This window comes from Halictus rubicundus, chromosome 15, assembly GCF_050948215.1.
Source record: "Halictus rubicundus isolate RS-2024b chromosome 15, iyHalRubi1_principal, whole genome shotgun sequence".
Taxonomy (NCBI): domain Eukaryota; kingdom Metazoa; phylum Arthropoda; class Insecta; order Hymenoptera; family Halictidae; genus Halictus; species Halictus rubicundus.
This window is the reverse complement of record NC_135163.1, coordinates 7,158,266-7,182,177: the sequence shown is the minus strand read 5'-3', so window position 1 is coordinate 7,182,177 and position 23,912 is coordinate 7,158,266. Positions and strand designations below refer to the sequence as shown.

At 40.6% G+C, this 23,912-nt stretch overlaps 2 protein-coding genes and 2 long non-coding RNA genes across 4 annotated transcripts; 2 read left to right on the top strand and 2 right to left on the bottom strand.

The window, feature by feature from the left end:
- Positions 1 to 1,742: 1,742 nt before the first annotated feature.
- Positions 1,743 to 14,215, top strand: Lhfpl (LHFPL tetraspan subfamily member 5 protein). The gene is made up of 6 exons (XM_076801584.1): positions 1,743 to 2,273; positions 4,959 to 5,176; positions 5,639 to 5,833; positions 10,890 to 10,977; positions 11,691 to 11,845; positions 12,374 to 14,215. The coding sequence occupies exons 2-6, from the start codon at positions 4,960 to 4,962 to the stop codon at positions 12,604 to 12,606; spliced, it is 888 nt and encodes a 295-aa protein (XP_076657699.1). The 5' UTR covers positions 1,743 to 2,273; position 4,959; the 3' UTR covers positions 12,607 to 14,215.
- On the bottom strand, positions 3,500 to 10,663 carry LOC143361875 (uncharacterized). The gene is made up of 2 exons (XR_013083541.1): positions 10,466 to 10,663; positions 3,500 to 4,115 (listed from the first exon to the last, which is right to left on the bottom strand). It is a non-coding gene; the product is annotated as an uncharacterized LOC143361875 (long non-coding RNA).
- On the bottom strand, positions 10,993 to 11,363 carry LOC143361876 (uncharacterized). The gene is made up of 3 exons (XR_013083542.1): positions 11,310 to 11,363; positions 11,190 to 11,242; positions 10,993 to 11,127 (listed from the first exon to the last, which is right to left on the bottom strand). It is a non-coding gene; the product is annotated as an uncharacterized LOC143361876 (long non-coding RNA).
- A 90-nt stretch (positions 14,216 to 14,305) lies between the features above and the next one.
- Positions 14,306 to 18,061, top strand: LOC143361873 (cilia- and flagella-associated protein 36). Its single transcript, XM_076801583.1, has 5 exons — positions 14,306 to 14,532; positions 14,820 to 14,995; positions 15,158 to 15,348; positions 16,301 to 16,622; positions 16,702 to 18,061. Exons 1-5 carry the CDS (start codon positions 14,424 to 14,426, stop codon positions 16,963 to 16,965), a joined length of 1,062 nt encoding a protein of 353 aa, XP_076657698.1. The 5' UTR covers positions 14,306 to 14,423; the 3' UTR covers positions 16,966 to 18,061.
- Positions 18,062 to 23,912: the final 5,851 nt, after the last annotated feature.

Sequence of the window (23,912 nt, the reverse complement as noted above, 5' to 3'; positions counted from 1 at the left end):
TAGTAAAAGAGGTGGCACGAAAATTCGAAAAATTTCGTAGGAATTTCTGGGAAAATTGAGGGTTCAATCATTATATACGCAGCTATCTCTTTTCATTACATTGTCTTTATTTATTCATCTCGAGTCTTACATAAAAAATGATTATAGTAAAATAGAATATATATGTTTATATGTAATATACATTGCGCGTCGGTAAAGGTGTTCACACATGGTAACGTCCATTATTTTCAGGTCAGCGATATCTAGCGGTAGACTCGAGAACCAATTTGTAATAAGTATCCGAATGAGATGAGTCCTACGTTTCGTCTGTAATATTAATTACAAAATATTAGTTTCGACCAATACGGTAGGATGTGACAGAGATCTATAAAATCTAGATCTAGATCTAGAAATCTAGAAAATACGTATTTTCCTTGAAGCATAATGTGTTGTAGACATTAGTACACATAAATAATTATTTTTCACACAGCGTTGGCATTGAATTACAATGTACAATTATAACAGATGAAACAGCAGTAAAAAGTGATATTGAATTTTGCACGCACACGCACAAATCCGCGATCACTCGACTTTCAAAATTGTAGAAATCGGAGCAAAGAAAGTTGCACGTTTTTCACATAAATATAAGGACGTTGGCTGCTGTCTTAACGGTCAGATTATACTAATGGTCAATAAACTTGAGAAAAATAGGTTCGTTTACGTGTTCAGCGCTTCAATTACGACGGAATCTTTTGGACTACAACGAATACAGACGTTACAAGAATTTCATGAGAATTCCAATAAGAACAATGCGAATTACGAAGTCGTATGTATTGAGCGGATTGCGATAAAAGTTGTAGCGTGCAGTCAGCATTGTTAACGCGTCACCGGGAAAGTATGCACAACAGTGTGACGCCCAAAGAACAGGTTACAGAGAGTCTGTGGAACTCGTTGACTTTTCGCGTAGTCGAATTGCTCAACATTACATATTTTAATATTCGTAAATTCCAAAAGAATAACAGACGTAACAGACAACATGTTTTCTTTCCCTACATATTATTTTCTTTGTTAACACAACGTTTAATTTATTATTGAGTAAGCGTGCAATTGAGTATTTTATATACTTGAAACTATCACGAATGTGTTCGCAGGTAACCTCGGAAACAATTGAATTGGTGAGATCGGAAACTGCACAAAAGTCGCTCTCTATTAATTTTCTGGGAACAGGAAAAGCCAATTTTTCTCATATAGCGAACAATCCGCTCTCTTCAACGCCTCTTTAGAACTCATGCGTCTTCAGCTCTGTAATTAACGAAGGGAATCGCTTTTACGCTTTTTAATCTATCGGACAATACTAATCCAATACTAATTACTAACACGTTCGTGACGCTTTTCTGATTAAAACGACACTAAACACGACACAATTTGGATCGCGCGTATTGATTCAATACACTATAGAAAACCTCCATTATCCGAACTTAAAAAGGAACGTAATTGTTCCGGGAATGGAACAGTTATCTAGCTACAAATCAAACGAATTAAACAATTAAATATTATCCAAGCGGTGTCATGTTTGGACTCATTTTAACCATAAAAATATCACAAATATGTTGACAAAATTTTCGTAAGAAAATAATAAAAAAAGGCGTTTTGTCATTGAATTGTCTCACTCGGAGTTTCTGGGCTCCTCAAGGGGTACATTCTAAGGAAATGGAGTATAAAATGTTTTAGTAAATACCGTCGGTATCCGTTTTACATGTACCGAGACGTTACTGTAATTGGCCCGACAATCAGCGAAGCGGCTTTATTAGAATAATGGGCAAGTCCCGAGGCCAGCACACGAATCCAAGTCCCCACCAGCACGGTTGTCCGCGTTTGTCGCCTTTCTCTCCGGGGCCCCGGCAAGAGGCCCCATTCAGAGCTCTGGGTGCCGTCCCTTTCTTTCGTCTCGGCAGCTCCTCGGCTCTGCTCGTGGCTTGTAGTCCCCTACCTGCGTGCTCGGTCTACCTGGGACAGCCATCTTGAGGTGTGTGCGCAGCAACCGCGGTCTCGCGTCCTCTTTAACACGTATTTCCCATTCGCTCGAGGTGATCAGCCGCGTCAACTCGCGCCGCCGTTGCAACCCGATGCAACCGATTGACACGGTTCCGTCTGTCGCGATTCCCGGGTCCCTTGGTGCAACCCTCGAGTGCAGCCCTTCGCCGCAAGTGTGACCACGAGCTTCTCCGTGGCCGGTGACATAGTCGCGTCCATGGTTCCGACAGTGTCCTGAAACGGATTACGCGAGAAAGAAGGTACGTGCCCCGTCTGGATTTAGACTTCTCCCAGCGACTGTCCGAGGCTGCAGCGGTTCTCCAAGGTTCTCTTCGAGATCCTGACGATTATATCAACTCCCAGAGATTCTCCGAAACCTCGGCGATACTCCAAAATTCCAGGGATTCTCCGAAACCTCAGCGATATTAAAAGACTCGAGAGATTCCTCCGAAACCTCGGTGACTCTCCAAAATTCCAGGGATTCTCCGAAACCTAGGTGATATTTCAAAATACGAGATTTTCCAAAACCTAGGTGATATCTCCAAATACCAGGGATTTTCCAAGATCTCATCAGTTCTCCAAGGTTTCGGGGACCCTTTGAGATCCCAGAGCTTCTCCAAGATGCGAAAAAGCTTTTTTGAAAATTTCAGAGATTCTCCAAAATCGTAGAGATTCTCTCACAGATTCTTCAAGATTCTGTTTTCCCCAAGATCTCGGTGATTCTCTAAAATAGCAGAGATTCGAAATGAAAAAAATCCCAGAGATTCTCCAAGTTTGAAAAAAGTTTTCGACATTTTAGTGATACCAAGCTCCAGGCTCTTAATGACTTATTCTTCTTGGGATTCTTCGAAATTCCAGCGTTCTCAAGTTCTCGGCGACTCCAAGATCATGAGAAGTCGATTTTCGGAGAATGGATAGTGTTTCAGCCGGGGATCACAGAGTTCCGAGGCTCTCGAGTTTCCTGGGAGATTCATATTTGTCCCACGGTCGATCCATATTGCGATCGTCTTCGGTGCTAATTCGGTTCGAGTGTTTCACGTGTAACTTTTGGTGATTCAGGCGGTCTCAGAAATGGAAACGCGACCCGAGAAAAGGTGATGGAGGAAATTGAGGAGGGTCGACGGCTCGTTTACTCTTTGGTAGATCCGGATTTGTCTCACGATTGATCCATATTGCGGTCGTTCGCGCTGTCTTTGCAGACTTCCGGTGATTTCGTTAACGCCAGAAACTGAAAAACGTGAAATGAGAGTCAATGGAAGTTGAGAATGGATTCCATACATTTGTCAATGTCAATAAATTCTTAATACGTTCAGAGTCACACTGATGTTGACAAAAGTCGCAAAAAAATCGAAACTGCCTATTTAATAATACATGAACAGAAAAGACAAAGTAGAAAAAATATCAGATTTTACGAATCCGATTATAATATTCCGTAACTTACCAAAATTATTCGCAGAAGATATAATATTTATGCAGCTGCTGTTTCCTAAAATCGATCAATACAATGTTTATTCTGCACAAAGATCCACAGTCTAATGATAACAATGATGTTTGTAACCTTCTCACGCCTCGTAGATCCTAATTTGATTTATCTAATGGATTGCAGTAGAGATTGATTTTCAAGTCAGGTGAAAATATTGTGTCGGTTATATGACGGTCACGTGGCGTTCAATGTGTTAAACAAAGATGAACCAGAATTGTTTAAACTTGAAGAAAGATCGCATAAAAGTGAGGTCGTTTCGCGAGGCACATAAAAATCCCAAGCCTCCCTTTCTATGGGAAGAAGAGAAAGTCGATGAACAGTGTTTTAAAGACAGGAAAAATCTCGTTGAACCGGAAAAATAATAACTACTCGTGACGCACATACGTCCAAAAATCCGATATACACGGTCTTGAAGTTGTACATACATGCTCGTCGGTTACAAGCGCGTCGTTTTACGACGATACATTATTTTAGTTGAGCGTTTCTTACTTTCTAATGAGTTTGTCCCGTATAATGAATAGATAACGATTAGGCCGCGGATGTTTATGTGCTCGTAACACACTTCAGCAGGAGTACAAAATCAACCGAAAACGGCAGCTCCGCAGGATCCATATTTCATCTGGAACATTGTTAACGCACGCCATTTTAGTATTTAATTATTGAAATTATAAACATGCTTCCACATATTGTTATAAAAATGTGAAGAAATCTGAATAAATTCAGTCTTGTAATTTTCATAAAACAATGTGTACCACATTTTGTACTCGATACGGTTAATGTGAATAAAATTGTTTCTGATCAAAACTTTTGATTCATTTCTTCAAGGAAATATGTATAGATCCGTGATACGCAGCTCTAATCTCGGACCGTCGATGTTACATAAAGGCTCACGATTTAATTATAATAATTAATAGCATGAAGTCGGTGTAACACGCGACACCGTTTCATCGTATGCGTTCTGATCGATAGATCGGTGCTCGTGGCATCGAGAAGAGAAAGAGAAGGAGCCGATCGTCGGTGAACGGTCCCGTGCAAATGTCATGGGCCTGGCTTATGCCATTTTTCACGTGTCTGTCGAGCTACGTCTCATTCCACAGACGATTTTTGTTCATGTAAAAATTGTAAAGATCTAGAGTCGAAAAAGAAACGAAATAAAAATGATGTTTCTGTTTTAATAATTTCAGAAAATCGAAAACAGTGTGCCGACGCTTTTAAATTGTTGTCTTCACAATTCTGTATTTCACCTAATCATTCTTAGCATAAGCGTATAAAGACCGCAGTCTAATCACAGCAATGATGTGGAACTTGTTGTTTTACATATACAATTCGTAATTCTAGTGTTAATGAGATTTATGTCCACCATAAAGGACATTCTGGTGGACGAGATAAATATTTTCCTTGTTCTGATTTTTGTAAAATATTGGATTCCAGGAAGAATAATGTATTTTCGTTTTCTCGGTAGAATGGGGTCGAAGATAGAGTACGTGGAGTCCTCGCACATGTACGCGACGAATTACATCCGTAATTCGAAAGCGATCGGCGTCCTATGGGGTATATTCACCATATGCTACGCCATCATCGGCGTGGTGGCTTTTGTTACACCCGAGTGGCTCGGCGACCTGGAACACGAGAACCCTGGCAGGTTTGGTCTGTGGACCAGGTGCAGCTACGGTGGCAATGGTAAACATCCAAAAAATTACCTGCTGAAACACCATATATACAATAATAATAGTATTTATTTCAGAAAAATTTTCAGAGATTTTTATTGAAATTTTTATTTCAGAAAAGTGTTTGCTTCTTTGGCCCTTTTCGCTACCGCTTTCCTTCAGTCAATTTTGTTCATTTCTAAACCACTATGTCACTTTAATGTCACCTCACCGTACCTGTAACTATACTTTAAATCTTGTGTCCAAAGAAGGAGTTTAAAAATTGAACGAATTCAACAAACAATACTTTAAAGCTTCAACCCTTTGCACCCCTATTTTAAGTGTGACTCGACATTGTTGTATCAATTCCTTTCTAAATTGTTAATAATTGATATCGACGCAGAAACAGTCTTTCGAAGTACATTAAAAATAACACACTTAAAATGATAGGGAATTATCGGGAACAAAATGTGATTGTTTGTTTTCCGTTTCTCAGGTGAACTCGGAGAAGAATGCATCGGGAGACTGGACGATCTATCGACGATCGTGAACATTCCATTCAGGGCGAGCACGATCCTGGTGGGCGTCGCTGTGATAATCGCATTGTTGACAATTTGCGCCATGCTTCTGTTCTTCTTCTGCCAGAGCACCACCGTTTTCTACCTTTGTGCATGGATGCAGGTCGTGTCAGGTAATTCTCACGCATGCACGTTTTCTACTTTTACACGCAGCGATTAGAATTTCTCGATCGTTCATACTTTCAAAAAAAAAAAAAAGAAAGAGAAAATCTAGCGTTCATATTTTCTCTAATGGCCGAACAATTAAGTTTCCATAGCAGGTGAAAAGAATTTCATTTCTACTCGAAGAAAATCAATGACTGGCTGCGGATTCTATGCATTCACGACGAAAATAAAATTAATTGAATTGAATAAGAAAAGTTAAGAAAATAAATCCTTGAATTAAAAGAATTTCAGAATATCTATACATTCTTTTGCGACTCATTAAAATCATAAGAAAAAGAAATTTTTATCCGACTCCGGTTAGTTGCGATTGAGATAGAAAATTTTTATTTTGCATAAATATTCATAGCCAAATCAAAGGGTTAAAGAAACAGTGGTCCCCAGTCGAGAGAAAAGATTAGGGGGGGGGCTGCCAAACGTAATCATCGCCGTTGCATAACCCGTCGGGCCAAAGGCAAAGCCCGACAGAGACTCGGCGGTCGCGTTTAGTATCGTTTTAGAAAGTATAACGCCGGCTTGGCCGTTCTCCCCGGTTGTTGCGGTAATTTTCGCGTAACGCGTTATCAGCGCGCGCGCGGCACAGCTGAAAATTGCAGCGGTGCAAGCGGTGCAAGCGATGCACCGACGCGACCGGGTCAGGAAGTGACGCAACCGACTCCGTGCCACGCTCTTGTTGCGACAGACCTCTCATTGATGCACGTGATCCACGGGGACACCGTTAACCGCGGTGAAATCACTCTATTATTCATCGTTTCACAAATAACAGTAGTGCATCGATAATGGTCGCATCTTCGCTTCGATAGTAAACACAGATTCACTCCCACTATTTATGCTTCTTTGACAAACGATTCAGAGATGTATTTGTGAGCTCGTAAATTTCTTTGTTCACCACGTTACGAATCAGTATTGCCCAATAGCAACAGTATTGCCCCAATAGTAGACATAGTCGCAAAGTGCAATTGCGTTTTATTTTTAAATTGGACACTATGCATTTCTTTACATTATCCGATTCTTCGTGTCCTTTTGAACAGAAAAGTGTTAGGACACACTGCCGAAAAAATTAATATTCAGGAAGATATTTCGAATTGTTCCCACGCGTGCCTATTATCGAGGCGCTACCGTATTCGACGCGCTGCGCGACGTAAGACCGCGTAATCTGTCATGGCCGCGACGTTCGGACGACCATAGTCAATGTCGAGGAACGGTACATCGCCTCGTCCACGCACGGACCATAAACGCGGTTACGTTTGTAAAAGCGTCGCCCCGTCTGCGTACCGTTGACCCAGTTGACGAACATTGACACGCTCGATTCGTCCTGCAGCGAATTACGTGCATAATGTTCACGCCTCGTTGCACTCGCGATTTCCCCAGTTCCTGGATCGTACGGAGCCTGTCGGAAACTGTCGATCAACAGGTCTTTCGAATCGGTTCCTGCATTCCGGAGAGTCTTCGAACCTACAACTTCAAGTATCACTTTATCGTGATCGAGTGGGCTTCAAACCTTCAACTTTGAGCACGCTTTGAGGACTTTGATCTACTAACTTTCCAGGTATTTTGAGCTCTAGATCTTGGGGTGACTATATCTTGCAGGACTCTCTCAGATCTAGGTTCAGAATCCTCTGATACAATAACTTTCCTGATACTCTGAACTCTAGATCTTAGGGGTGCTATATCCAGGAGGACTCCCCTAGATCTAAGCTGGGGGGCCTTATAATTTGAATTCTAGATCTTAGGGATGCTATATCTTGCAGGAATCTCTCAGATCTAGGTTCAGAATCCTCCGATCCCCTAACTTTCCAGATACTCTGAACTCTAGATCTTAAGGGTGCTATATCCAGAGAGACTCCCCTAGATCTAAGCTGAGAGCCCTTACAATTTGAATTCTAGATCTTAGGGATGCTATATCTTGCAGGAATCTCTCAGATCTAGGTTCAGAATCCTCCGATCCCCTAACTTTCCAGATACTCTGAACTCTAGATCTTAAGGGTGCTATATCCAGAGAGACTCCCCTAGATCTAAGCTGAGAGCCCTTACAATTTGAATTCTAGATCTTAGGGATGCTATATCCTGCAGAACTCTCCTAGACCTACGTTGAGAATCCTTATAATTTGAATTCTAGACCTTAGGGATGCTATATCTCGCAGGAATCTCTCAGATCTAGGTTCAGAATCCTCCGGATCCCCTAACTTTCCAGATACTCTGAACTCTAGATCTTAGGGGTGCTATATCCAGGAGGACTCCCCTAGATCTAAGCTGGGGGGCCTTATAATTTGAATTCTAGATCTTAGGGATGCTATATCTTGCAGGAATCTCTCAGATCTAGGTTCAGAATCCTCCGATCCCCTAACTTTCCAGATACTCTGAACTCTAGATCTTAAGGGTGCTATATCCAGAGAGACTCCCCTAGATCTAAGCTGAGAGCCCTTACAATTTGAATTCTAGATCTTAGGAATGCTATATCCTGCAGAACTCTCCTAGACCTACGTTGAGAATCCTTATAATTTGAATTCTAGACCTTAGGGATGCTATATCTCGCAGGAATCTCTCAGATCTAGGTTCAGAATCCTCCGATCCCCTAACTTTCCAGATACTCTGAACTCTAGATCTTAAGGGTGCTATATCCAGAGAGACTCCCCTAGATCTAAGCTGAGAGCCCTTACAATTTGAATTCTAGATCTTAGGGATGCTATATCTTGCAGGAATCTCTCAGATCTAGGTTCAGAATCCTCCGATCCCCTAACTTTCCAGATACTCTGAACTCTAGATCTTAAGGGTGCTATATCCAGAGAGACTCCCCTAGATCTAAGCTGAGAGCCCTTACAATTTGAATTCTAGATCTTAGGGATGCTATATCCTGCAGAACTCTCCTAGACCTACGTTGAGAATCCTTATAATTTGAATTCTAGACCTTAGGGATGCTATATCTCGCAGGAATCTCTCAGATCTAGGTTCAGAATCCTCCGGATCCCCTAACTTTCCAGATACTCTGAACTCTAGATCTTAGGGGTGCTATATCCAGGAGGACTCCCCTAGATCTAAGCTGGGGGGCCTTATAATTTGAATTCTAGATCTTAGGGATGCTATATCTTGCAGGAATCTCTCAGATCTAGGTTCAGAATCCTCCGATCCCCTAACTTTCCAGATACTCTGAACTCTAGATCTTAAGGGTGCTATATCCAGAGAGACTCCCCTAGATCTAAGCTGAGAGCCCTTACAATTTGAATTCTAGATCTTAGGAATGCTATATCCTGCAGAACTCTCCTAGACCTACGTTGAGAATCCTTATAATTTGAATTCTAGACCTTAGGGATGCTATATCTCGCAGGAATCTCTCAGATCTAGGTTCAGAATCCTCCGGATCCCCTAACTTTCCAGATACTTTGAACCCTAGATCTTGGGGATGCTATATCCTGCAGGACTCCCTTAGATCTAGGTTGAGAATCCTTGTACGGTCCGTCGGTAAGCGTTCCGGGGCAACGACGCAATCCATCTTGACCAACGAAGAGACCGGCAGAGCGACCATAGGTAAAAGTAAAGGTTTTACGTAAGAAGAACGATGGTCGCGGCCGTGATGAAAGTTAGAACAGTCGATCGGTCGTTGATCGACGGCATGACCGACGCGATTCCGTGCCGTTTACACCGCGCCGACAGTGAAAGTCACTGGCTCGAAATGCGAGGCGGTTCTCTTTCAAGAGGAAGAAAACGGTTTCACCCAGAAGCCGACTCTCGGTGCATTGTAACGTGTGGCAATCGTGGAATCGCAGAAGAACCGTTTCCTGTCCGCGTGCAACCGCACCGACGTCCGCCATAACACCGAGTTTCCGCCGAGGAAATTTGCAATTCGATTACCCCATGACTTTCTTCCGCGCCTCTCGCCGTCCGATTAGGCTCTCACTGCCGAAACACATCCCGCGGCACAACTGAAACAACGTTGTTCGAAATATTATTTCAAATATCCTGTGTTGCTCTATTTTATAATAACACAAATTTTATAATAACATGCCGTTGATCATTCTCGAAATAACATTACCTGAAGTATTATTTCAAATAACATGGTACTTTATTTTGTAAATTTAATGTATTATCACTCGGCTATGATTGTGATTCATACATTTACTTAGTTTCTACGTCTAATTACTACGCCGTGGACTCTAGTATTTTGTAAATTTAGTACTTTATTTTGTAACTATTCGAAATAATTGTTTATCTGAGAAATCAATTGTTGTGCAACTCTCCTTTCTTATGATCGATACGGAACATTTTTATTCTGTAGTTAAGTTAACACCGTAGTTAATTGTAGTCGAGTTAACACTAAACCTACCACGGTCAAAATGACCGGTTTTCCATTCCACAATTATCGAAATTATAAAAACGTTTTCATCGGAAATTACTGAATTGACTTCTTTATTTTAGCACACGTTATAACGAAAATCGTACAAAGTTTAACCGAAGACAATCTTCTCCCTTCTATAAGACGTGTCACTTTTATATGGTTTTGTGCTTGGTAGGTTCAGTGTTAAAAAAAAAAGGGGTGACGCTATGGCGTCCACGGATGGGATGTATTCCGATAGATATGGAATTACCTGAATTATAGTCTCGCGCACGCCATAAACGCAGGAAGATTCGCAGCCAAGTCGCGAGCACCTCGGGGAAATATAATAAGCGTTGGAAAAGATAGTGGTTCCCGCTACCTTTCACTGTTTGACCTCTGCGTGCAAGATCCGCGTGTAGGTGCACTGTTCGCAAATGCCAGCGTTGTTGCGCGTTCGTTTGCATTCGACGATAGCAGCCACGCGCGCTATAGTCACCTGTGTAGCCTTCGGAAGAGCGTTGCTCCAATCGACATGCTAAAATATTCGCGACTTGCCTTTCGCGCGAAGAATGCGGGGAAGAATTGAACGATTAAAAATGGTGATTACAAAGCCAGAGCCGAGAGACGAGGCGACAATAAATAATGCTGGATAATAATAAAATACTATATATTGTTCTCTTGTTATTTTTTTCCAGCGATATCCATGGCGATCGGAGTCTGCGTTTATCCGCTCGGATGGGATTCGCCGATAATACGAGCCGTTTGCGGTGCAGCTGCCTCCAGGTATCAATTACGTGTCAATCCGATCCCCTCTGTCTCTATAATAAACTTGCTTCCATCTGCGGAATCAAATTCGCCTCGCAGTTGCAGAACGTTTCAATTACTTTGGTGTACCAATTAATTCCGTGGCCCTTCTTTCATCACGTTATTCGTCTATAAACAATCGAAATACATTCCCGCAATCTATACGTCTCGTTCTTGAAAATAATACCCACGAATCTCTACAGGGTGAACGCGTTGTTTCAGACCGCCCGTCAAGTTCGCGTGCCTAGCATTTTTAAGTAGAATCAGTAGGTCATGACCAGACGTTCAACAACACTTTGTTCTATACTTACTTAGAAAATAGTTTATTCTATACTGTCGGACTCATGTTCTCATGAATCACCCCCTCTACGTCCCCCTATTTCCGCTATTTTGGGACACGCTATAATAAATAAATAGTAATAAAAAAATTCACGAAACTTCAGAGTCGTTTCTTGAGAAAACTATTGACTCGAGATCTAGAGTCCCCGTGGGACTTTTTATCCTCTCGATTAATAGATTACGTTGCAACAATAAAAAAAAAACTTGACCTTGAATAAACCTTGAAGAAGGTAGAGTGCAGCTGTGATGGCCTTTGCACATAAATTTTGGTGCTCCTTGTTTTAAGAGGCGCCCGAAGACTCCCCGGGTGAGAATATGAAAAAAATGATGATAAATAAATTGTTCTTTGACAGATACAATCCAGGGGCTTGCGCCGTTAGATGGGCGATACCGTTAGCAGCGATCGCGGCACTCGATGCCGCTACTTTAGCAGCGCTTGCGTTCATTTTGGCGTCGAGGCACGTCAGGCTGCAGCCGGAGCCTTTCAACAATGGCTCCCTGTACAAAGGTACGATTTTTCAAAAAGTTTCCCAGCTCTACCGACACCTGACGAGTCATTCAAGTACGGGAGAAAATCCATTCATTAACACTTTGAACGCCAAACTAGAAACCTGAAAAATTCCATAAAATCAAAGTAAGTTATTTAATGAAATAAAAATGGCAAAAAATTAAATGTACGATACTGAGTAATCCTCCAACTTTCTTGCATGTTACAGATCCTAATGAAGTTCAGTACAATGAATATATCAACGTAAAAATTCATTTTAAAACCTGCACAAATAATTCCGTCAGCCACATATGGCTGACGTGGCGTTCAACGTGTTAACCCATTGACTGCCAAATTTTAGCATGAATGAAACTAAACCGTCAGGCGTACCAAATAGATTTCTGCCACCGAGCGGTGTACGTAAAATTCCAAAATCCCCAAATGGGGATCGTGGCAGCTAATGGGTTAACGAAACGAAAGGATTTTTCACTCGGTGAAACATAATTAAAAAATTACAACAGCGTTGAAAGAAAAATATGTGTTTTGCAGGCGAGGTGAATCCAGGATACGTGAACGAAGCGCAGAGCGTCGCGGGATCCCGGAAGTCCTTGTCTCTGAGACCGGTGCTGTTGGTAGCGCCGCCGGAACAAGACCGCTATAGTGAGCTGTCCAGAGCGAAATCCCATTCTCATCATAGTCTGTACACCCCCGCGCCATCCCATCCTGCCCACACAATGTCCACGAACACCTTGAACCATTCCCAGCACAATTTCCAATTGTAGGATAATAATTACCGTCCCGGTGATCAATGTTACCGCTGCAGCTGATGACCAGCGTTGAAACGCTTCTCGATCCAGGATCAACGATCAATTAACTTTTGGACCGCGGATTGTACTGACAAGCGCATCTTCAGATTTATTTATGCATTTTTTTAAATACTCTTTCTGGTCCATTGCTATCGAGCTCTCTTCGACTCTGGTGCACTGTCCAACTAATTGCACCATTAATATTTATTGAAAGATCTCAGTCTAATAATTAGCCGATCAAAGTGTTAATTTCTGGTGCACTGTCCAAGTAATTGCAGTATTAATATTTATTGAAAGATCCAAAGCCTGTATAAACAGTTTGCACTGAATTAATTCATATACGTCCCAAACAAAAACTATCATTAAGCTAAAAGTTTACTTTTCGCTCGAATATACAGTTGCACAGTGCACGAAGGTTGATATAATAGCTTCGAATTGGAATTAACCGCCAGGAACAGAGTGCATAGACGAACACTAATACTCCGGGTCAGACCGGACCCGACCACCGCCGTCCAACAGTTAACTCGCAGAAATGCCCGTTCGATTCGCTTCTCGTGATCGATTCGCCGAGTCGTTGCGCATTGTACATATATACTTTACTCGGAACTTGCAAGAGAGAGAGACTGGGTGTGCGTTGTACATAAGAGTTTTCCCGTAATCCACATGTATCAGCGTTTCTTGTTTTGTAATCGATCTTCTACGAATTATGCTGGCCAAGCGTTCGAGAGAGCCGGTAAGAAATTAGGCCAGTCACAGTTTGTTTCGCGCTGACACCGGCGGATTCTTACTGGCATCGTGCGTGTACAAATCACCACTGAACTTGTAAACCGATTGTATGCGACTGCAGTTAAATGCCGAATAAGTTAATTAAGACGAGCCTTATGCAGGACGATGCGAGAGAAGCAGCGTCCTCGAGTTATGACAATTAGGCTGCTCGCTTTGTGCGCTTGTGGATGATCAAATTAATTATTAGAAGTACCAAAAATATTGTTTCTCGACTTATTCAAATTATTAGAAGAGTTTCCTACCACTGGGCAATTTTTATTTTGCACAGAGATCAGCAGTCTGTTAACAATGATGTCCACAGCGGTGCCAAATGCAGATTCGTAATTGTTGAGCTGCGCATGTTGAAAATTTCAAACTGTTCTTGTTGGAACTTCTACTTTGAAATACATATTCGAAAACAGTTCTGTGTGAATTTTAAATAAGTTAACACAAATTCGCACAAAGTCCCGCAGCCTAATTATAATTTGACATTTCCTCGATAAACAATCGAGACTGCCACGCGCGCCTGAATCATACTGTACACAAGCTAATTTATACAATACACCCAACTATTTCTTTTTTTACACGATTTTCACATAACACGGTCCAAAAAAAAAAGAGACACGGACGTATGTAGATCCGAAAAGTATTCGAACACAAGTGTTACGTGTCTCAGAACAGATTTGTTGAACATATTTACCATGTAAAAAAAATAGTTGGGTTTCGTTAATCTCTCCTTACGTCTTTTTTCTACTTCGATCATAATAACACATGTAACATAGAGAGCGTTATACAGCGAATAAAACGCGAGAGAAGCAAAGTGTGTGTGTGTGTGTTTTTTTTTATCTTTCCCGAATAAACAATGCGAAATTGAAAGACGCTAAGACGACCGACAACGGCGCAAGTCTGCGGCCACAGTGTTTTGTCCGCGGTCACTATGACTACGCCATGACGAAGTCGAACGTGTGCAATTCGCCGTGCTGCTAAAACGCAAGTAAATAAATTGAATCGTTATCGCGAAAAGTAAAATGAACGACAAGGAGGACAGCGCCTGGGTCTTCGACTCTTTGATCGGGTTTCTTCAGGGGCCGATATGGTCGGCGCCTTTGATCACCTTCATCGAAGAGAAGTCGCTCAGTAAGTTCGAGCCTAGACAATTAGGATGACGCGCAGGACGCTATTTGACTGTTCTTGACCTTCGCCTCCTGGAAATTGAATTTACTTCTTTCCCGACTTGTTAGGCCATTTCTTACATCTGGGTCGTGAATTTAATTTTTATTTTTTTAGTGTAGGGACTTGGAAGTAATAATTTTTTCAACAATAGAGCTGCGTAGACTTTTATTATTGTTTCGAGAATCTTCTGGTTTTGTAGCGATTATCTCTTTTCTGAACTGCATGTCTCGTTTTGTCGCGAATTACTCAAGTATTCGAAGCGGATGTCGAAGAGAGCGACGAGTACCGGGGAACTTATCAAGAATACAAAAACCTGGTGGATCTGCTGCTTGGTTGTTTCATGGAGGACATTGGAATCACTCCGGAACAATTTGAGAATGCTTGCACCATGAACAAGTACACTAGGATGCCGATACAATTCCAGCAGGTATGACCACCGTTTTATAATCCTTGCAGAATATACAAGGTCTCATAAAATCAATGGGACTGAGAAAAGATGTGTTTTGTTATCAGAGGAATTTATATGAATTCATTTGGTCCGATTAGCACCAATCGACTGATAGAAAAATTAATCGTTCGCTGTTTCCAGAACTTGTTCGAGCAGATATGGGCAGCGAACGAGTACGAGATATTCAAACGAATGATGACGCAGAAGAACTTGGAGCTGCAGTTGCAGGCTTTGAACATGATCGAGCAAAAGTATGGCCTCACGCCCGCATCGTTCGTGTACGAAGCAGATGGATCGAACGACGACACTTTGGTTATGGAAGAAATCATTCAGTAAGCTCGGAACATGTTTGCCTCAATTCGATTCGAAAATACCTTCCGGTTGAGATTCCTCAACTTTCGAAGGCTTAAATTGAAGGTGGAGGTTCGCACTTTGCGACAGACTGATTTAGGTTCACAGGAAAATTCGAGGTCATGTCGGAAATTCGATAAATTGCGACCACTTGCTCGGGACAAAATAATTGAATTTTAAGAGGTGGCTTCGAATCGATTAAAAAATGGATTCTCGAGGGAATTTTTAAACTTTTAAGGGCTTAAATTGAAGGTGGAGGTTCGCACTTTGCGACAGACCGATTTAGGTTCACAGGAAAATTCGAGGTCATGTCGGAAATTCGATAAATTGCGACCACTTGCTCGGGACAAAGTAATTGAATTTTAGGAGGTGGCTTCGAATCGATTAAAAAATGGATTCCCAAGGGAATTTTTAAACTTTTAAGGGCTTGAATTAAAGATGCGTGACTGCGCTTTATGATGGACCGATTCAGGTTCACAGGAAAATTCGAGATCATGTCGGAAAATCGATAAATTGCGGCCACTTGCTCCGAACAAAATAATTGAATTCTAAGAGGTAGCTTCGAATCGATTAAAAAATGGATTCCAGAGGGAATTTTTTAACTTTTAAGGGCTTGAATTAAAGATGCGTGACTGCGCTTTATGATGGACCGATTTAGGTTCACAGGAAAATTCGAGATCACGTGGAAAAATCGACAAATCCCGACCGCCTGCTCAGAGAAAACGACTAGATTTGAGAGGTTGCTTCGAATCGATTTAAAAATGTGTTCCTGTAAGATTTTTCAAACTTTCAAGACCTCGAATTACACCTCAAAGATCGCACTTTGCCATAAGCTAACTTAGAATTATTGAAAAGTACAAGATCATATTAAAAAATCACAAAATGTCGCTATCTCCTAGAAAAACTGAATCACGACCTGTTTTCCATCTTCAGCAAGCACGCTCTGGAAGACGATTCGGAAGAGGATCGAGATCTATCGTCGGAAACCACGTTGATCAAGGAACACGAACGCCTTGCAGAGAAGTACAACACCGAGAGAGCTCTTTTGGAGGAAGCTTTGAGAGCTTCGCGAGAAGACAAGGGAGAGAAGAGACCGGAAACCGAGATCGTGTCTGCGGAAATCGAAGAAGTAGAAGAAGAAGAAGACGACGACGACGAAGAAGAGTTAAAAGAAGTGAAACTTCCTAAAAAAATAGAACGAATCACTCCGTCCACCTCGATGTCCTCGGACGAATCCAAGCCGGAGGACCAAAACGTAAATTCAATTTTCGAATTCAATTGTTCCCACCTTAATTTTTACAAATGGACTCATCCAGAATTAATCACCGTTGCAGATTTCGGAAGAGGATATCAAGAAGAGGCAGGCTTACCTCAAGGCCCGAAGGGACAAGCTGGTGGCCCTGAAGAAGGAGGCCAGGAGCCACAGGCTGGAGATGAACTCGACAAGGCCGAGCTCGGCCCGAAAGGTCGCACAGGCGACGATAAAGGGGGAGCAGCAGCTAAAATTGCCTGAACCCATGGAACCCTCTGTCCTGCAGGTGCGAAAAGCACTGGCGGCTCGCCTGCAAGCCGAAGTAGTCCGTAATCAAGCGAAATAGTGATTAAGAAACTACCCTACGCGGACCCTGAACGGTGTGTCCCCGAAGAGTAACGGAATAATCTTTTGTAGAACTTTGATGGGGTAATATATAATGTCCACAAGGAAAAATGCCGCATGTCACAATTTCAAAAATTTATGTTTATGAATTGATTCAGCTTTATAATATAGAATTTACCAAAAAGAAATCATGAAAACAAATTCGATAGGCTCGAAAAAATAATGCAATTTTACCTATGTTCAGTTCATACGCATAAGGCTTTGAGATTACACATAATAATAAAAACATTTTATGTTTTATTCTCAGATATATATCGATACTTTTCAGACTCTAGATTGTTTATAATGTGAAGCTGTAATATTATGGTTAAAACATACCTTCAGTAGATCCGTATCCGATAACACTGGGCACTGATATCCATTTTCACATCATATTCACATCACGTTTTACTAATTAGATAATATGAATAATTGTATAAAATTTGTTACTAAACTTTAGTTAACTGTGACAGACTCGTCACTACACGACAGGCGAAATCATACTGAGCAGGTATGCGATAATAGAACGCTCGCGTACGACATTGGCGGTAATGTTTTGTTTTGGAACCGCGGTCGCGAAGAACAATACGAGAAGGGAACAATGCGAGTAGTGGACTCGCGTCGTTTCACCTGAATTATTTCTTTCGTGTTATCGAGGGTGAAAGAAATACGCGCTTATGTTGTAAAACGAAAACAATGAGGCATTGCTGGTACAAAAAATTAACGATCGCAACTTTGAACGGAAATGTCTCATTAAATGAAAGCGTGTGGCATCCGGCGTTTTTTCTTAAAAATTTCCGGAAAAATTATTAGGAAGCCTTAGACAAGACTTTTAGCTGTCCAAGGACACTTACGCAGAACGCAAGACTCTTTCACTGTCGCGACCATCGCGCGGGGATTTTTTTACAGTGAAATTAGAACGAAATTAGGATACAGGACGAAGTCCAACTTTATATTAACTATGCGAATAAAGAAAACAGTTTGGCCTACCGTGCGAGTATGCTCTCCTACCTCTGTAAAGTTTCATTCGATTTCCCATCCTGTCTGTGCAACGCGACAACACTGTTCAACAATAAATTATTCCCTGATCGACACTAAACTATTCCTCTTAAACTTAATTTGTTTAAAGATCCGCAGTCTGTGCACGCATTGTGTTGACGCTCTTTAAAAAATTGTCTCGCTTGTACCTTGAACATTGGACGTAATTTTTGCCGATAATGATTCTATAACAATACTTATTTGTTTTTAATAATTTTTCTATGGAACTCTGACCACAATCGTGGCATTTTTCTGATCGAAACGAATCCAAACGTGACAACATTTGACAAAATGACAAAAATTGACAAAAATTTGGCAAATTTCACTACTTTTCACTTTAACCATTATTTAAACAAGTTTCTGCACTTACAATATAACATTTAGCTATATCATCTTGTTCAGGAGAGTCCAAAGAACACTATTACACAAATTAGAACTGCGTGCCTCTCGCCATTGGAGCACAAAAATTACGTAAAGTTGAACATTCGCGTTTTCTTCTCAAACTTGATATTCCCAAAAAAACTGAGAATTAAAAAAGATTTATATAGATTTACATTTGGGTAACAAGAAACCCGGAAATTTGTTGACTGAAAGTTGCGGACCGGAAGTTGAACAGTGCGATCGGCGAGGCGATGTGAAAGAAAGTGAAAAAGAAAAACGCTTCGGAAAAAGAATAATCAGCTCGGACACTCGTTGGAAAAAGTCTTTTGTACATATAATTGTCTAGCTGCGTAGATCGTATAAATCACAATGACAGTGGAACGAAATAAACCGGTAACAATCGCAGAGCGGCCTCTTTTCCGCTCGAGGCGGGGCGCGTCCCGAGGTAAGTTACACAACTCCGTTCGTTAACCAATTCGTCTAATTTTAGGTTTTTATTTAATTAAATATTCTCCGCACTTCTACAACACACTTGCTATCCCGTGGAACACGCACATTTATCATTCTCGCACGCCTTTTAGCCGTTCGATTACCGTGGAACGGAATTTCGAATTCGTGGCGGAACGCAACAATGATGCTTCGCAAAAGATTCATTGACATTTTACAAGATGGCCGACAACGCTTGGCAGAAAGCATCCGGTCGAAATCATAAACACAATTCTCGAAAGAGCTATTTGGATTGAAAATGAAAAATCGTATTCTGGAAAGAATTGTTCCTCAAGGCCAATTTTTATAACCTACAGGGTGTCAACAAGATTTCAAGGTCACGGGAATTTTTTCAACGAAACCTTGTGTTTTTTCTTGGATATTGTTGTAGAGCATGAGAAGACAAATTCAACGGCTACAATAACCATACCGGTTCGATCGACCAATTTCGAGATATTTGTGTCCGAAAGCATAAAAATTTTCATTTTCAGACACAGATATCTCGAGATTGAACGATCGTAACGGTACGTTCATGGTAGTCGTTGGATTCGCCTTTTTATGCTCCACAATGATATCTAAGAAAAAATATAAAGTTTCGTTGAAAAAAATAACGACCTTGAAATCTCGTTAAGGAATGACCTCGAGGAAAGATTTTTCCTTCATTGTTACATGTCTTTTCTCAAAGTTACTATCGACAAATAGAATCTAGTCAGGCGAACACTTTCTCCCATTGGTCGAGCTAACTCAATTACACCGTTACCAACAAGACGAAGACTATCTTACAATTTTTGAAAATTCAGAAAATCCGTTCAAATTCGAAAATCGCTTGCAGCCCGCCACAAGTCCTCCACTCGATCCCCCAACAAATCCATAGCTCGTCCGATCAGCCACGCTTTACTGGAATAAAATGTAAAATATTTCTCACGTGCTCTCCCATTCAACTATTACCATACTACACACAGAACGGTTCATGGTATCTTCTTCTTCGTTATCTTTTTTTTTTTGTTGTCCCATATGCTTGCCCTTAATTCACACGTTTTACGAATAGCTTCTCATATAAAAAGGTGTCTTTTTGTCTGTGTATATATATGTATGAGTGCGTCCACAAAAGTGTACACACATATACGTATACGTATAAATATTTGCCAGAGAAAAACCGTTCGACTTTCTGTTGTTTTATGTATATCTCTATACATATACATATATATGCATACGACGATGGAACGCATTATATTATTAACACGTGGTATTGTACAATGTGTGCAATGCTTTTCTCTTTCTCTCTCTCTCTTTTTATCACTCATTCTCTTTCTCTCATTCTCGCTTTCTCTCTCACACTCTCTCTCTCTCTCTGATTTAATCGTGTAATCAACGTTACATCGATTCGACGGCTGTAAAAGTTTTCTATATCGATTGCGACCTCGGCACTGATCTTACACAGAATGTTTTAGAGTTCTCTCTCGATCGGCAAGGATACACCAAAACAAAGGAATTAGTCTCAACAATGAACGGGGCTCGGTTACATATCAAACACACCTGCTATAACAAATAATCCCGGAATAATATTATACTTCTATTTAGACGAGCGCGCGTGTGCGCACGCATTCCTTTTCACATGCGTGTGCATACGCGGAATGAACGCACACATCTTCGGCACGAACAGACTGTTAAATGTACAAATTGATTCGTAACCCTTTACTCGCGAATTTGTTGATATTATTTACAGGCAACGGAGACGCATTTACGTTCTGTAGAAAATAATCTTCGTCGCTTTCTGCGCATTTACGCCATCTTAGAAATAATTTTCGATTCGACCGATATTTAGACTGCGGGTCTTAGTGCGAAATAAATAATTGTGAAGAAAAATTGACTTCTTGCAATAATTTGTAATAGATGTACTAATTACATTGTGTTTCAACCACACGTATTCGCCATGAATGCATAAAATCCACAGTCTAGCGATCGTTGAATCATCTATGAGATCTATAAAAATTAGATTATTACCGATTAATTGCGAAGGTCTAGAATTAATTTGTACACCTAATTAAAGAGAGAATCGGATCCGCGAAACCCCGTGAACAAATTCAAAAGCGATTTTGGTCGAATTTAACCCCTTGGTAAGACGAATTAAATCAAAGCTACCATTTGTTTATTTAATTTGTTCATCGTGTAAGCTTGACACGTATGCGACCCTCATTTGTCTCAACTTGTAAAATATGAAAAAAGTCGTGAGCGTGTTATGAATTTTCTAGGATGACAAGAGACATGTTATTATTATAAAATCTTCTGTTGAACAATATTTCACTTAAATGTGAACAATGTACGGCGTATTTGCAAGGGATTAAATGATCCGGTAATTAGACTGCGAATCTTCGTGTTTCTACAGTGTGCAGAGCTTCTAGTATTTGCAAAATACCAAGTAAACAACAAGTGAAGTTTAACACGGTGGCGAACGTGGCAATACATTTTTATTTTTCTCTTAAAAATGAATAATCGATATAATTTACAATTTTTCGCAAAATTTTCCCGTGATATATTTTCTTTGGATATTCGATAAAAACGAAATTTGGAAATTTGATACAGTTCCATTTTTGGCTCGTCGAACGCTCTGTCTAAAGTTTCGTCGCAGTGGACTCGTCAAAAAAATGTCTGACATTAATTCATCCCTCAGAAAATTAACACTAGGTTTACGGGACCCGTCAAAATGACGGGTTTTAATATTTTTAATTTAAAAATATTAAGATCGTAAGGATGCATGGATGAGAAATTATTTATCAAATTTATTTCTTTGGGTATATATTACTTTTAAAATATTGCGAAAATTTTGGGTAGCACGTTCTTGTTATTTTTATGAAGTGATGCAAAATATTCACTCTTAGTGCTCCGTAAACCTAGTGTTCATTTATACCTGCGGAGCTCGAATAAATTCATTCGGTGATTTTTGAATTTCAATGATGGCGGAAATTCGTGGAATTCGCACGAAGTTTCGCAGCCGGCGGAAACGGGGTTCCGTCGATGGCCGTTCACGGTGTTTGTTCGCACGAGAAACGGAAACTATAGTTGCATCCACTCCGTGCATCTTTTCGCGAAGAAAACTAACGCTGGTTCTCCCACCTCCCGCCTCTCGCTCGAATACTCGAGTAACGTGTTCCTCTTAGAAACATAGGGAAGCTTCGGCTCGCACCAAAAATACTTCGTTAGTACGGATAGAACAGAGAACGAAATATACATAGCAACGTAATTTACCAGTTACGACTAATAGAGTCGAAAAGCACCGGCGAAAGCACGGGCACGATCACGTTAAAGGATCTTCTTGCTTCAGGCGTCCAAAGAACAGAATTCTTTTAATACCATTTCCTCCCTAATTCAAAGCAACTTTCATTTCACAGAATTAAGCTTGACCCACTGTTAGCACGACGACTAGACTGCGAATTTTATGCATTTACGACGACAACGAGTAATGTAAAACAGTAGACAAAATTTTCGAATATCAATACACTAGCTTATTAGGATTGTTAAAAACGAAAATACTGTATGATTACTATACCTTGCAATTGATGCTGACAATTTTTATTTCGCATAAAGGTCCGCAGTCCAATGTTGACATGTTCACAAATATAATCCACACGCAATTTAAATAGTGCTCAGTATTTGCAACAAAATTAATATTTCAAGTACTACTGAAAAATTTTCACTTGTCTAGGAATCAGAAAATCAACCGTTCTCGATGACCAACGATAACCAACTAAAGGTTAACGTAACGTACCCTGAAATAGTAGGTATAGTGTTTACTCGATACATATGTATATATGTATAGCGCGTGAGGGGCCCTAAAGCTCGAGTGGCCTCGGTCGCTGAGGAGTGTAAACATAATAAAGGTCGGGTGCATCGGTGCGAGACCAGACCATACTAATCCGACCCGTGTTATGTTTACGATCCTCGGCGACCAAGGCCACTCGACCTTCGCTGTCCTTTTTCACGCTCGGCAGTGTTAATTAGACTCGGATTAAAATTACAAAACCCAAATGGTCGGAAGTAGTTCAACGACGTAATTTTTTTGTAATGTATACCCAAAGAAATAAATTCGTTAAATAATGCAAAGAATTTTTATTTCGCATGAACAGTCGTGAGAAACCCCAGGATACCATTGCATGGTTAATTTAGAATATTTATTCTTGTGTTTTTTTTTAATCCTTTTTGGACTGGTTAATGGGTGACTAGAATTTAAAAAAAAAACTTTATGACTGGAATTTTATTTCTTTTTCTTTCACTTCTTGTGAAAAGAAAATCGAAATATGAATTTTAACGATTATCTCGAAAGAGATGAAATTGAACAATTTGTTACAAATACGGCTGTTAACTGATTGTCGGTGAAAAGGAGGCGCGAAATTCGAAAAAAAATTCCAATCGACGAGCCAAGTCGAAGCAGGAAGACCCCTTAAATAAAACAGCAATGAAAGCGTCGCGACAACGAACAAGTCTGAAACACTCCATATAAGTATTGTGTTAAATTTAGCTTAAATAGCGTACACGCGCTCTTTTACTCTAGTATCACTTAGATATCGATTCACCGCCTCTTACTCCCTCCGATTTTCTCTCATTACTTACATGTCCCCATTTGCATTTTTTTTTGTTTATCCACGCGAACGTTCCATTCTTCTCTAACTTTTATCGTTTCGTCCCATTGTTATCGAATATAAATTGTGAATATATGTAAAACACATAAAGAACAACATTACTCGATATCCTCTTAACTATATTAATAATTAGCTTTTGTTACAATCCACTCTCGCTCGCGTCCTCTCTCTCTCTCTCTCTCTCTCTCTCTCTCTCTCTCATTTTCTCTCGCTCTCGCTCTCCCCCATTCCCCATTCTTCTTTCTGTGATCAGTCCAAGTTGAACTCTTTCATTTCATTTTTTTTTTGTTAGTTTAATTTTATGTACATATATATCGTATTCAGCTCCAGTGAATTTGCCTACTTTGATATTCACAGAGGATCTGTT

Excerpts from the sequence above, each read along its gene's own strand:
- Lhfpl (XM_076801584.1), top strand. The coding sequence starts at position 4,960 with ATGGGGTCGAAGATAGAGTACGTGGAGTCCTCGCACATGTACGCGACG. Across the intron at positions 5,177-5,638 it reads GTGCAGCTACGGTGGCAATG|GTGAACTCGGAGAAGAATGC; the intron begins GTAAACATCCAA and ends TCCGTTTCTCAG. Across the intron at positions 5,834-10,889 it reads ATGGATGCAGGTCGTGTCAG|CGATATCCATGGCGATCGGA; the intron begins GTAATTCTCACG and ends ATTTTTTTCCAG.
- LOC143361873 (XM_076801583.1), top strand. The coding sequence starts at position 14,424 with ATGAACGACAAGGAGGACAGCGCCTGGGTCTTCGACTCTTTGATCGGG. Across the intron at positions 15,349-16,300 it reads GTTATGGAAGAAATCATTCA|CAAGCACGCTCTGGAAGACG; the intron begins GTAAGCTCGGAA and ends TTCCATCTTCAG. Across the intron at positions 16,623-16,701 it reads CCAAGCCGGAGGACCAAAAC|ATTTCGGAAGAGGATATCAA; the intron begins GTAAATTCAATT and ends TCACCGTTGCAG.